At 43.8% G+C, this 13,749-nt stretch overlaps 2 protein-coding genes across 4 annotated transcripts in view; one reads left to right on the top strand and one right to left on the bottom strand.

The window, feature by feature from the left end:
• LOC149156870 (NAD(P)-binding Rossmann-fold superfamily protein) overlaps nt 1–13,749 on the top strand; it is a 343,287-nt gene that overhangs the window by 25,414 nt on the left and 304,124 nt on the right. The window lies entirely within an intron of this gene.
• Nucleotides 3,867–4,871, bottom strand: LOC149156874 (uncharacterized). Its single transcript, XM_089444893.1, has one exon. The coding sequence runs from the start codon at nt 4,869–4,871 to the stop codon at nt 3,867–3,869; it is 1,005 nt and encodes a 334-aa protein (XP_089301019.1).

The raw sequence follows: 13,749 nt of genomic DNA, 5'->3' as shown, positions 1-13,749 counted from the left end.
CTGGTTAGAATGAAAATATAACAAGAACTTAAGAACACAATATTTACCACTGTAAACGGAAGAAGGCAGCCTCCTGTCGACGCTGATCGTGATGCAACCTCTGAAATTGAAGAGCTCCGGAAACTTTCTGAGATAAGTCGAGCCTTTGCGCTTTTGCACTAGAGGAGCTGAAGCTCTAAGCTGTGCGAAGAGAGAGGTTCTTTGGTGCATATAAAGCGGAAGGAGAGGCTGATCGACCGGGTCTGTTGATTGGTACGCAGGGATTTGGCTGGTCTTGAGAACAGGCCTTGGATTTTTGTTGCAGTCAATAAAGATTTTGATGCGACAAGCGCCTAACTCCTGCTTGGGAATGTCACGGGCGTCCTGAGATATCTTGAGCCCCTACTTGTTCATATTGGCAACAAAGATTTCATTTGCGTCATTCAAGGTGAGGAGGGGGTCGGTGTCAGGGAGGATGAAGGCTGCGGGCGGCTTGACAAGCTTCGGGTAGAGAGCAGGAGGAGTAGAATGATTACCGAGGTGACCAATATTCAGAGAGTTTGGAGAATGGAGGATCGGGCTACGGGATTGGCTTGTCATAGATGGTGTCATTTTCTCTGACTTGACCGATGGGTCTGTTGGTTGCCCTGGTGGCGAATGTATCAGCTTCTGTGTTATTGTCCCTCAAGACGTGCTTGAAGGTGGTGTCCCCCAATTGACTGATGTTGTCCATGATCCTTAGTTTTAGATTGCTGAGAACCGCTTTTTTGAAATCTCCCCCTGTAGCCATAGCTGCGATTACTATTGCCGAGTCTCCCAGGATGGTTGGGTTCTAGATTCTCATATGTTTCAGAATGGTTGTGCCTAGGAGGAGGCTGTAAGCCTCGGCCATGTTATTTGACATTTGACCTAGACTCCATTCATATGTTAAAAGAGCTTTGCTATACTGATCTTTTATAATTCCCCCTGCGCCAGCTTTCCCCGGATTATTTTTGGAGGCTCCATCAAACCGGAGAGTGATTCGATTTTGAGCTAGAAGCCATTGACTTATGTCCTCCTTGGTACCTCTAAGTTTCTAGTTGTTCCTTCTCTTGTCTGCTTTGGAGTGGGATTGCTTGTTCTTGTCGTAGCTGAAACAGAATTTGTTGAACCAGTCGTTCTCATCTTTGTGCCAACTGGATCGATCTGGTTGAGAGACAAAGTTGGTGCTTATTGTATCAGAGATAAGAGCCATAGTTTTTGCCAAGGTGCGGGCTGAGTTTGGCTTCTGGTTGTTGAAGATACAATGGTTCCGGGTGAGCCAGAGTTGCCAGCTGATCGTTGAGGGGATGCATTTCCACAGGCGAAGGATAGGGGCCTTGTTTTTCTTAGGATAGGGGTAGCATTTCTCCCAATTTTTGTATAGAGAGGGAAGCTGGTCAAAGGTCTCTCCTATTTGCAGAGGACTGATTAGCTGATTCTAGCAGCTTTGGGCATAGGGATAGTCAAAAAAGAGGTGTTGGCTGCTTTCCTCCTCTGCATGGCAAAGGCAGCAGATTGAAGGGCCAAGTATACCTCTTTTTTTAAGGTTTTCAGCTGTGAGAATCTTGCCTTTGAGAAGGGTTCAGTTAAAGAACTTGATCTTTGGCAAGCACTCTGATTTCCACACTGCTGTACAGAGGTTCCATTTACCTGTTGCTGTGGTTGCCTGAAGAAGTTTGTACCCCTCTTTAACTGTGAAGTTTCCTCCGCTGGGGTCCCATATGTACCTATCATCAGCCACTTTGTTTGTGGGGGCAGATCTTGGGAGAGAGGTCTTAAGGTCGGTCCAAAGATCCTTGAGATCATTTGGGAGAGGGAGGCCCTTCCAATCAAGCCAACTGTTATGATCCCAAAGGGAGATGTCATATAGAGATATCAAATTTTTTGCTTCCATCCAAGTTTGCAGGGGTCTGAAGTTCTGGAGTAGGTTTCTTGGTTTTGCTCCCATGATTCTGTCTGACCAGATATTTGTTTCCTTACCATTGCCAGGCACTTTTGATATGTGGTTTCTGAATTGAGGGAGGACTTTTTTGATGAGCTTCCATATAGGAATGCACGGTCTTTCAGCAATTGATTCAGAGAGGACTTTGGAATTTGGACCGTTGAGATACTTTCTTTTCAAAACCTCCACCCACCAGGAGCCTTTCCCTATAGGCATTCTCCAGATCAGTTCGAATCCCATAGCTCTATTGGAGAGACTTGGGATTTTGATGGCTAGGCCCCCTTTTTCGAATGGAAGAATAACTTGGTCCCATCTGACAAGGCTGAATTTTTTTGAATCTTGCTTCCCTCCCTGCCAGAGGAAGCTTCTCATAATTAGTTCCATATGCTTGTGGGTGCTGGCGGGAGCCAAGGTTACTGCATATTGATAGATGGGGAGGGCAGAAAGGATAGCCTTGATGAGGGTAGTTCTGCCAGCCAAATTTAGCCAAGACAACCCCCAGCTTTGGAGAAGTCCTCTCATTTTTTCTATGTGCTTTACCCAAATTTCGGACTTGACTGTTTCTTTTGCTAAGGGCAGACCCAAATATGAGAAATAGCTCCAATTTCTTTGCACTGGAATGTCCAGGATCGAGGAGATTCTTTGCATGATTTGAGAAGAGACATTCCAGGTGTATATCTTGCATTTTTTATTGTTTAGCTTTCCCCCTGAGGCTGCCAGGAATGAGTCCAGAATTTTCTTGAATCTTTTTGCCATCAGACTTGAGGCTCCCCCGATTAGAAGGGTGTCATCCGCAAAGAGCGAATGATTGATTTCTTTGGTCCCTCTTTCTATACTGATCCCAGTGATCTCCTTTTGCTTGCGAAGTTTTTCCAAGTGGATGCTCAAGGTTTCCGCCATTATGATGAACAAAAATGGTGAGAGGGGGCAGCCTTGCCTCAGACCCCTAGAGCTTCTAAAGTAGCTGCTTGGTCGACCATTGATCAGGGGGGCGGTCCAGGGGTTAGAGATGCACTCCATGATGATGCTTATGAATTTGTTGGAGATCCCGAATTTTTTGAGGACTTCTGTCAGGAAGTGATGGTCAACCTTGTCAAAGGCATTTGCCATGTCTAATTTGATGATCATGCCTCTTTCTTTTCTGTTGATGCTACTGTGAATTGCTTCTTGTATCAAAATGACGTTGTCCGTGATTTGTCTGTGAGGGACAAATCCGCCTTGATTCTCTGAAATGAGATAGGGAAGAAGCTTTTTAAGCCTGTTGGCTAGGATTTTAGTGACTATCTTGTAAGAGACATTGCATAGAGAAATAGGCCTGAAACGGTCGAAGGAAAGGGGATTAAGGTCCTTGGGGATGAGGGCAAGGTGTGAGGATTTAATATTTTCCCCCTTTTTGGATTTTTTGAAAACATTTTTTACCATCCTTACGAAGTCTTTTTTTATTGTGTCCCAGTGATTTCTGAAGAAGGTGGCAGTGAAACCATCGGGTCCTGGGGCCTTGTCCAGCTGCATGCTGAAGACCGCCAACCTGATCTCCTCCTCTGAGACATCGAGGTCCAGTTCTCTATTTTGCAAATCAGAGATTTTACTCTCGACAGGTCTAAGGAAATCCGTGTTGTCCGAGGACTGAGGGACTGCTGATAATAGAGCTTTAAAATGTCTGTGCGCTGCCTCTTTGATTCCTTCTTGATCGCTGATCTCATTCCCCTCTGCCAAAATTTTGTCGATTTGGTTTCCGGCCCGTCTGATCTTTATGCTATTGTGGAAGGAGGTTTTTATCTCAAGCTCTAAGCCAGAGACACCTTGATTTCTGCCGTTGTTCTTCTTCCTCTATTCTATTTTGCCTGTAAAGTTCTTTGTACATTTTGTTTTATTGTATTTGGTCTTCCTTTGTGTATTGGATGTTCTCTTTGTCCTGGTTCCACTAGTCCAGCTGCTTATGAAGGTCTGCTCTGTTTTTGTTTTCCATTGCTGCGTTTGTTCTTGCCCACTGTTTTACAGCTGTTCTTAGAGACTTTAGTTTTGTTTCCCAAATGTAGTGGGACGAGCCAGTGACATCCTTAGCCCACTGATATTTTATAAGTGTGCGGAAGTCATCTTTGGAGTCCCAGACTTTGTTGTATTTGAAGGGGAGGGGCCCCAGATTTCTTCCCTTGTCCAAAGTCATGACCACGGGCTTATGGTCTGAGGCAGAGGCGTGGATGATTTTGTTTTTGATTGAGGAAAAGCCTGCTACAATTCTTTCATGTACAAGGATTCTGTCAAGTCTCTCTTTAATGTTGTGGATGCCAATTCTTTTGTTGCTCCAAGTAAATTTCCCGTTATGAGGAGGGATGTCGATAAGGTTGTGAGTTTGGATTATTGCTTCCAGCGAGTCTCTTGAAGGGTCCGCGAGGAAGTTCCCGCCTAGTTTTTCCTCAACATTCCTTATTAGATTCAGATCTCCACCCAAGAAAATGTTCCTATCTTGAGCGGCCTGCAAATCTGAAGTTATTGAATCCCAACAGAGAGCTTTGTCCCTGTAGTGGTTCGGGGCGTAGATGTTATAGACAATGTATTCTTCTTTTGAGACTTTGTTTTTAAGGTCTGTTCTTACCCACCAATTGCAAGAATGTTGATTGGTGAGGTCCCATTTGTTCTTGTTCCATAAAGTTCCTATACCTCCTGAGGCACCTGCTGCACCTATTGCTGTACCTGTAAAGCTTTTGTATCTTTTGATATGTTTTTGGAAGTCTTGTTCAGATATTTTGGTCTCCTGGATAAGGAGGAGGTCTGGTTGCTCTTGGTTGATTATATCCCGCAATTCTAAGAGACCAATATCATCATTTACCAATTTTTGAGTGAGTCCCGCTCCTCTCCTTTGTCTTTCCCCATTTCCTTTTTGTTTGTCTAGGTATGTGTCCATTGGTTGCTGAGTTCCAGTGGCCATTTCTTTCGCTGCTGTTTCATCTCTGATTTCCTTGTTTGACTTCCTGCCTACTTTTCTCGGAGGGTCAGAGGAGAAGCTAGCTTCTTTCAGTTTGTTTCTGGTAAGGATTCGCTCAATGGTTGGGGGGGGGAGAGGACGGGGGCAACGAGGGGGAGGGGATGACTGCTAGGGCAGTGTCTCAGGGAGATGAGGGGGGAGAAATGGGATCTTCCACTGACAGGGATTTGAAAGGGTTGGAGGATGAGGGGAAGGGAGGGGCTGAACTAGAGGGGGGGGAGGAGGAGCAATAGGGGATTCCGGAGGAGGCTTGGCGCTAGGACCTTGAGAGGGGGTAGATTTTTTCTTTTTTACTTGCTCCCAAGAGCTTTCGGAGGTTTCAACATTTCCATTAGACTCATTTAATTTTAACTTGCTACACATATTTGCGAAATGTCCATATTCGTGACATACCTTGCATTTGAAGGGCAGCTACTCGTCGTCTAGCTGTTGGATGTGTGTCCATTGATCTACTTTGATCTTGATGGCTTCCGGCAGGCCTTTCCCAAGGTCGACTTCAACGCAAATCCTTGCGCAAGCATGCATGTTCTCCTTTGGCTCAAATCTGTCAATGTATTTACCGACTGCGTTCCCAATAGCCTTTACTGATTCGTCTCCCCAGCAGTGGAGCGACAGATGGGGTAGGCGGACCCAAACCGGGACAACATTTGGAATGTCCATTTCCGGATCGAAGTCGGGAGACCATCTGTTCAGGTAGAGGCCTCGGGAGTCCATGAAATAGGGCCCGTTTCTAAAAATAAGGGTCCTGTCCTCTTTTGATTCGAACAGAAAGGTGTAGAAGCCCCTTCCACAGAATCTGATGGCTACTTTTCCTTGTATTATCGCATTCCAGTTGCGTTCCACCCATTTTTGGACTGCTCTGGGCGAAGGCGAGAGGCCGGTGAACTGGCCTACGAGGCCTCTTTCAGCTAAAGCGATTGCTGCCTTCCTCGGGAGGGTGGGGGGAAGAGATACTTCAGGGATTTCATCAAGTTTCTTGACGAACTTTGTCGCAGATGGACGGATTCTTGTTGATGCGTTCTCAGGGATAAGAGATGCGAACAGTTTCTCATAGTCTTCCAGTTCTGGGGACGATGGATCAGTCCCAGCCATTGGAGCGGAGAAGAGCCAGAGCGCAGTCGATCCGGGAAGAGAACGAGAGCTGCAGGGATGGACCCCAGAGCTGGGGCCGGGCAGGAGGCCCGAGGGAAAGCGGCAGGCGGAGGGAAGCCCAGGGGGCGCAGAGAAGACCTAGCAGCGGGGCTGCCAGGCAGGGGCCGGGAGGGCGCAGAGACCAGTCTGCGGTCGCGCAGGAGCTCAGGCATCCATCCGTCCACCGAAAAAATCAACGTCACCTCATGTCATGTTTCTTACGAATATGAGTTTATGATTGTTATTTATGGATCAATAATCCATTATGTCATGGGTTATATTTATTATGTGAGGCCTTCTACCATTTTAATTCATTATCAATTATTAATTATTGAGTCATGATGACGGTCCATGCCAAGGACCATTATATATAGAGTTTCGACTCTCTTTGAGTTTCCTTGTTATAAACATATGATGTACACTGTAATGTTAATTTAATACAGCCGTATAGTTTAGGTAAGATACATTGATTCTATGATGTTATGCTTGTTTACTTTGTTTGTCATTGTATTGTCTCTTCCACAAACTTGCATATTGCTTCTAGCATAAATTGCTACCACTAGAACTTCAGACTTGATCAAGATTGTGGTTATCTCACGTGTTTACACTTGGGAACTTGGACCAAGCAATTAACATGCATTTTTGTTCTGGAGTATGCTCACATATGTTGTTGTTATGTGTTAGCCTTAATTTTGTTGCAAAATTATATGATATGTTAGTGTATTTTGTCATGTTGTCACTTTGGTTTTGTAATAAAAGCACATGTAGTTGGTGGAGTTACAATATACTTGATTATTTTAATTACACTATGAGTTGTGTAAGGGGGTCATAACGTTATGTTAAGAGCTCATTGAAAAGAAGTTAGGAGGTTGTGATTTGTATAAGAGGCCCCCCATTTTCTAATGAAGTTATTGTCATGGTAGATGCATAATTATTATTATTGTGTGATCCAGGTGGATATTGGTGGCCACCCGCTAATTCCACTTGGATCCCCTCTAGTGCTTCTTACAGTTTTTTTTAGTTTCCTTAATTATAGCACAGTTTACTATTTTTAGCAGTTTTTCGGGTCCTAAACTTTCGGAGCCGTTTTGAGGCCCTAAACGACGTTTTTTGGGAAATCTACCGCTAGCAATTTTTTGATAAAAATCGTCTTTTCCGTCGTAGTCCTCGGAGAGATCTTTCCAACGGGCTATCATGCACGTCAAACGGAGATAGTACGACCAATTCGCGACCCTGGGAAGTTGATGTACTAACTTACCCAAAAACGGGGCCCACAATTTGGCGTTTCATCTTCTAGGGTTAGGTTTTGGAATGTGAAGAGTTTTCCCATTGTTTCTCAACAATAAATAGGCCTCCGAGCCTCATTGTAAGACAGTTCAGAGGCATGTAGCCACCACATCTCTTCTCAGAGATAAGCTACCATCGCCCTAGCTGGTTTATTTCCATTTCTGTTTGTAAGCATATTTCAGTATTTTACAGTAATGAATTGAGGTATTATTTCCGCTGCATATCTGTCTTTATGGTTATCTCTGTATTTTATTGCGTTCCTGTTTAAATCCGGATCATTGTGCTTCATAACTCCATTGTGTTGGTTAGTGGTACCTATGTATGTAGTTTGTTGTTAAATGAGATAATGATATTCTTGATGCTCTCATAAATGAGCTATTCCTGCTCTCCTATTCATTTTCTTATGTTTGCACTTCGCACTCACACCCTCAGTTAACTATATGTTATTGTCATTACTACAAACTTGTGATTTAGGGAGATCCATGTTGAACATTCGTAATGTCTTGATCATATGAAGCCATGATGGCTATGTTTTGACTTGAAAGAGAACAGTTTGAGAGTAGTTAGGAATTTCTTGTAACTGAATCTCATTTGCTGAAACATTTTCATTGTGTATCATAAAATTGGTTTTGTTGTGTCACTGAAAATTTCTTTGAAATCCAGCAACTAGAAATTAGTCTTCTAACTGGTTAATTATTATGTATTTTATTTGCTATGACAAACAACAAATAATTCACACTGCAATTTCTTCACCATAAGAATAATACTGTGGAAGCAAAAATAGGAACTGAGAAATATGCCAACACACACATAAAAATGACACCGCTGTTTTTGGACAAAAGTTCCCAGAAAAACCCAATGTGGGAAAACCGGTGTAGCAACTGAGGGTTTATATTTTATTATATGCAACAAAAATTCAGAGTACAATAAAATGTCGCCAAACTGGTCATTCTACCCAAGAGAAACACTGACAAAAATATACAGAGGGATTTTACCCTCTCTCCGAGTAATCCTGACCCCTGACTGCCTTTGAAAAGCAAGTTATCCTCCTGCTCTACATAGACCCTGCGTCACCCTAGCGCAAACCCTAACATGCTCAGCCCGGAACTCCTGCAAATCAAGCTATCCTGCCTACTGCTGACTGGGAAAATGCTTCTCCAATACTTTGGAAAATCTTCCCGGCCTCTGGAGCAAAAAACCTCCTCCCTTTCAGCCAAATCAAACTGCTCCACTGAAGCAACTGCGCAGTCTTTGTGCTGCTTCCTAGAGAAAAATCGCGGCCTCCTCTTTCTGACTCTCCAGAACTAGAAAACTTCCTCTGGATCATTGTTGGCCTCTCTTTCCACCTGCTACTCGCCTCCTGCCTTGATCTCCACTGCTTAATCACTCCTGCAACTAGGAATTCGAACTGCCTGGGCAACAAAGTATCTGCACCAGTGTGTTCTCCATCTACGCATCAACCTCTTCTTATAATCTCCAGTTGGGACTCCAATGGCTAAGATTAAAACATAATCGATGGCTGAGATCATCTCCAAGTCGACCTGTGTGAGTTTCTAGAGAATTCTCACCTTTCTCTAATTACTCAAATGATGGTCAATTAATTTAATTGAGCTATCTCTAGGTGGAATTTCCAGAAACGATTTTTGGGTTTTGGAGATCTCTTGTGTTTTAGCCTCTCCACCAGGTTTCGAGACTAGAACACCTCCGATGCTACAAAAACTAACAGTGTCATAAGGTCTTGATAAAATTGTTCTTGTTATGAAATCATCACATCTATCATGTTTTGTTGAAATTGTTGACGGGCTTGTTGGAGAAATTGAAGACATCTCATCTGTTTATCTTTGCAATTTTGAAATAACAATAAGAAAGGGGTATGCCCACCAAAAGGGGGCTTATGTTTAGTTCCCCTCCTACAATCTAAGAAACTAGATTCGTCCTCCCCCCACCCTCGTGTCCCAAATCCCATGAATCAGACACGATTCTCTAGGACACGTGTCTGATTCTCGTGTCCAATGTGCTCTGGCACGTGGGATTCGATGGGCACGCGGGTCAGATTCCAAGGGCACGCGAGTCTCGATTTCAGGGCATGTGTCCCTCTGAAGAGTGCATTGCGCGGCCTTTAAACCCTGATTTGGGCCGAATTCTCACTCATTCTTGAGTGTCTCTCTTGCTATGGGTGTGTGGGAGCAACTAGCAAAATGTTTGGGATCGTTTTGGAGGTGATTCAAGCAACAAGTAAGTGCATTTTGCTTCTATTTTTTTTGCATTTTTGCTTCAACTGTTTGCATGTCCATTATTTTTACAAGTTTGTACATTTTTTTCTATATTTGTTAACAACATTCATGGCTCAATCAAGGGTAGTAGGGAAGGGGCAAAGGAAGGGGAAGAATGTCTCCATTGGTAATGCTCCTCTTATTCTAATTTCATCAAAGTCTCCAAGTGTTCCCTCTATTGGAAGTGGGGCTGCAACAACAACTTCAAATGTGAAGGGCAAAATGAATTTAGAAAGACAACAGACTCAAGAAAACAAATATCCCTTGTGGAAGTATGTCACAAGAGATCAAGGGCCAGGCAACAAGTTGAAGGGAGGAAGCAATGCTGCATGGAAATGCAACTATTGTAACAATAATTTTAAAAGCACTTATTACTGTGTGAAAGCTCATTTGATGGCCTTACCAGGTTGTGGAATTAGAGCATGTACACAGGTGTCTTTAGCTAAGAGGAGCCATTTACCTTTACCTTTGCTACGATTTGCAGACATAGACCAACCCATCCTAGGAGAGGTTTATGAGGGATGGGATTCGATGATTGAGTTCCTGAGGATCATTATTTTACGGAGTGAGTGCCTTGAGTATGAGACATCATCAAAGACCTTCTTCACCACCATATAGGATATTCTTGTCAGTAGATGGGACAAGAATTGCACACCTTTGCATTGTTTGGCTCACTCATTGAATCCAAAATACTACAACCATGAGTGGCTGAATGGTGGACCTTCCCGCAGATTCCCTCCTCACATGGATGGTGAAATTTCACAGGGGAGGAAGGATGCATTGAGGCAGATATTTTAGGATAGAGCATCCCTTGATGAGGTGGAGGATGCCTTTGCAGAGTTTTCTACTGCCATTGGGCGATTTGCAGGCTATGATGTGATTAGAGACAGGGGGCCTAGGAAGCCCTATCCTTGGTGGGCAACTCATGGGGTAACAAGCCCTCCTCTACTGCAGTTAGCCATGAGGCTCCTCTCTTAGGTGACTTCATCCTCTCGGTGCGAGAGGAATTGGAGCACATATGGGAATTTGTATAGTGTCAAGAAGAGCAGGCTTGAGCAGTCTAGGGCAGAGACAATGGTGTATGTACACACCAACCGTCATCTTATTTATAGGGAGAGGGATGAGTGGTTGAAGGGAAAGACAAAGATGTGGGATGTCTTTCCTAATGATGTGGTTTTGGACAACAGTGTTGAGTTGGCATTGGACAACTTGGATCTTAATGACCCAGTGCTAGAGACTGTCACTTTTGATGATGGTGATACTCTTGAGGGGTCATCCTCCACACAAATAGATGCATAGATTACATTGGATACAGAGGAGGAGGATGTAACAAAGGAGAGTAGTGGTGACCATTACAATGATGTTGATTGATGAGCTACCTACTACCTTGTAGTTGTTTTGTATTTGCTATTTCTATTTGCCATTGGCATTGCTACTACCTATGTAACACATTTTGATTTTGATGACTTAGTGAGAAAACTGCAGTTTCTTGTCTTTCTCCTATTGGATCATTGATGAATTTGTCACAATTATATTTTTATGCATAATTTTTCATTGTACAACTTACAAATTTTAAATTTACAATGTATAATCTAGATCTATGTCTGAATTTGTATCATGAATCAGAATTTGTGTGAGAAATATCTTTTTTCCCGTAGAAAAAGTCGTAATTTCTATTAGATCATAAGAAATTACATTCTGTAGATGCCTAGGCATATGCATAATGAGGCTGGTCGCCTCCCGGATAGTAGCAAAAAAACAGTTTGACTACAACCCTGTACAAGTAAAAAAGAACAGTTTTTTCCTCCACGCAGGGAGTTTCAGTTCTCAGATGTATCATAAGCCAAAAATTATACAAAATAAAAGTGTGTGCTCCACGCAGGGAGACATGCTAGTAATTACCGAGATAAACAAAATAACATCTGAAGTTTATCAAAAAAAGATATGTCTGATAGATCTGTGATGAGTCTAAAATGTATTCCAAGTGATAACAACAGCTGCTGTCCAACAGCTTTATGAGAATCCAGTGGGCCAAAAAATACCAAAAACTGTGTAGATAGATTTGAAGAAACCAGCCTCATAGCTATATCTCCCGGAGAGAGTGCAGATCTACAAAAGGCCTGTGGTAGTGTTGATGGAAGATTCCATCCACTTCTTCCTGTATCAACCAGTCTTCTTCTTGCCTTTGCGCTGCCTGTTTTGATAGGAGGTCCGCCCTTGTGTTGCGCTCCCTGTTTTGATAGGAGGTCCGCCCTTGTGTTGCGCTCCCTGTAAATGTGTTGACAAACAAATTTTTCAAATAAAGCTATAAGCCTGTGTGTCTCATCCAGAATGTGTCTCAAAGAAAAAGCAGAGCAGTGAGATGTTCTATTGATCCAGTTGCAGACAAGTTTGGAATCCCCAAACAGTTGTAGCTTTGTGCATCGTTTTTCAAGTGCAAAATGGATGAGGTGTTTGGCTGTGGATAGTTCGGCATAATTATTTGTGCCCCTTCCCAGGTGCATCTGTATATTGAAGCAATGGTCGTCCCTAAGGTAGAGGAGGGCTCCTCCCCCACAGCCATCTGCTTGGGCTGAGCCGTCGAAATAGGCCCATGGGAAAGTTTTGTCAATGAGCTCAGGGTGGATGGATCTAGGGGGGGCTGTGAGAGGTCATCAGGGAGTAGTCCAAAATCGGCAAGGATATGGGATCTGATATTAGGCCAGATGGGGTCTCTTTGGTCAAAAATAGCTCGGTTCCTTGCCGTCCATATAGCCCAGCACATAAGGAGTGGTAAGTTCCTATCTCTTCCTTTGTGTTTCTCTAGCCAATTCAACCAGGCCTCTGTAATGGTCTGTCCTTGCCATTGATTGAGGGATAGGGAGGATGAGGATATGAGGGACCATTGCTCAATGACAATAGGGCAGGACAGAAATAAATGATCAGTGTCTTCCTCATTGCTCCTACAGAGGTGACACCAGAAGGGCCCATGGAATGATCGTTTCATCAGATTTGAGCCTGTGGGTATTTTGTTGAACAGAATGGTCCACATGAGCATTCGCGTTCTGGGAGCTGCTTTGAGTTTCCATAGTGCTTTCCACCAATGCTGGACATTTTCTGGCTGAGCTTGTTGCATGAGCTTTAAGTAACCTTCCTTGGGAGTATATGTTCCATTTTTTGCGTGTGCCCATACAATCTCATCTTCTTCTTCCGTTATCCTGATGTGTGCTTGAGTGAGGGCTTCTGTGAATTCCTCCCAATCATGCCACCACTGTCCCGGGATGAGGAGGTCTTGTGCTGTCTTCCAGGCCTGCTGGAAAAGAGTGGTGTTTTCTTGGTCTGCTATGTGGGCTATGTGGGAGACACCCAGTTCCTGTAGATGGGCGATTAGTTGTGTTGGAAGTCGATGGGCATTGCCACACCCGATCCAGGGATCCGTTCCTATGCGTACAACATTCCCCTGATGTATCCTCCATGTTAAACCTTCCCAGATGAGAGGGAGGGAATTGAGAACAACTTTCCATATATTGGAGTGCCTTCCGCTCCCCCTGTGTTCCCTGCGAATCCAGCCGATTATGTTTTCCGGGGCAATGTATTTTTCATATACTACTTTTGTCCAGAGGCTATGTGAGGTAATGAGCTGCCATCCTAGTTTTGCTGCCAGTGCTTTAGCAAAAGCGTCCAACCTTTTTATACCCCATCCTCCCCATTTCTTAGGCCTCGCTATAGTATCCCATTTTACCCAGGCGAAGAGGTTTCCCTGTTTGTTCCCCTTCCATAAGAATCTGCAGCATATCTTTTGTAGTCTGGCTAGGATTCCTCTTGGAATCCAGGCCAATGACATCCAGTATACAGGGGTTGCTTCCAGTACTGCTTTTATGAGGGTGAGTCTTCCAGCCCGGGTGAGGTATCTGTTGTACCATATATTTAATCTCTTTTCCACCTTTGCAATAATCCATATCCAATCAGCGATTTTATATCCCCCGTGTTTCACTCGGAAGCCTAGATATTTCAACCCTTCCTCCATCGGGTGTGATGGGAAGGGGAACCGGTGTCGAGTGTAAAAGACTTCATGTTGCGAGCAGCCTATAGCTGTGAGGGTGGATTTGTGAATATTTATGATCATGCCTGTAGCCTTCTGAAAGAGGTCG

Source organism: Pinus tabuliformis, chromosome 9 (genome assembly GCF_031772625.1).
Source record: "Pinus tabuliformis cultivar Carrire ecotype Pingquan chromosome 9, CPIR1, whole genome shotgun sequence".
In the NCBI taxonomy this organism is placed as follows: domain Eukaryota; kingdom Viridiplantae; phylum Streptophyta; class Pinopsida; order Pinales; family Pinaceae; genus Pinus; species Pinus tabuliformis.
The sequence above is the reverse complement of the archived record's forward strand: the minus strand, read 5'-3'. Positions and strand labels throughout refer to the sequence as shown.

Bases quoted from the DNA above. Each gene is read 5' to 3' on its own strand.
- LOC149156874 (XM_089444893.1), bottom strand. From the start codon at position 4,871: ATGGCCACTGGAACTCAGCAACCAATGGACACATACCTAGACAAACAA.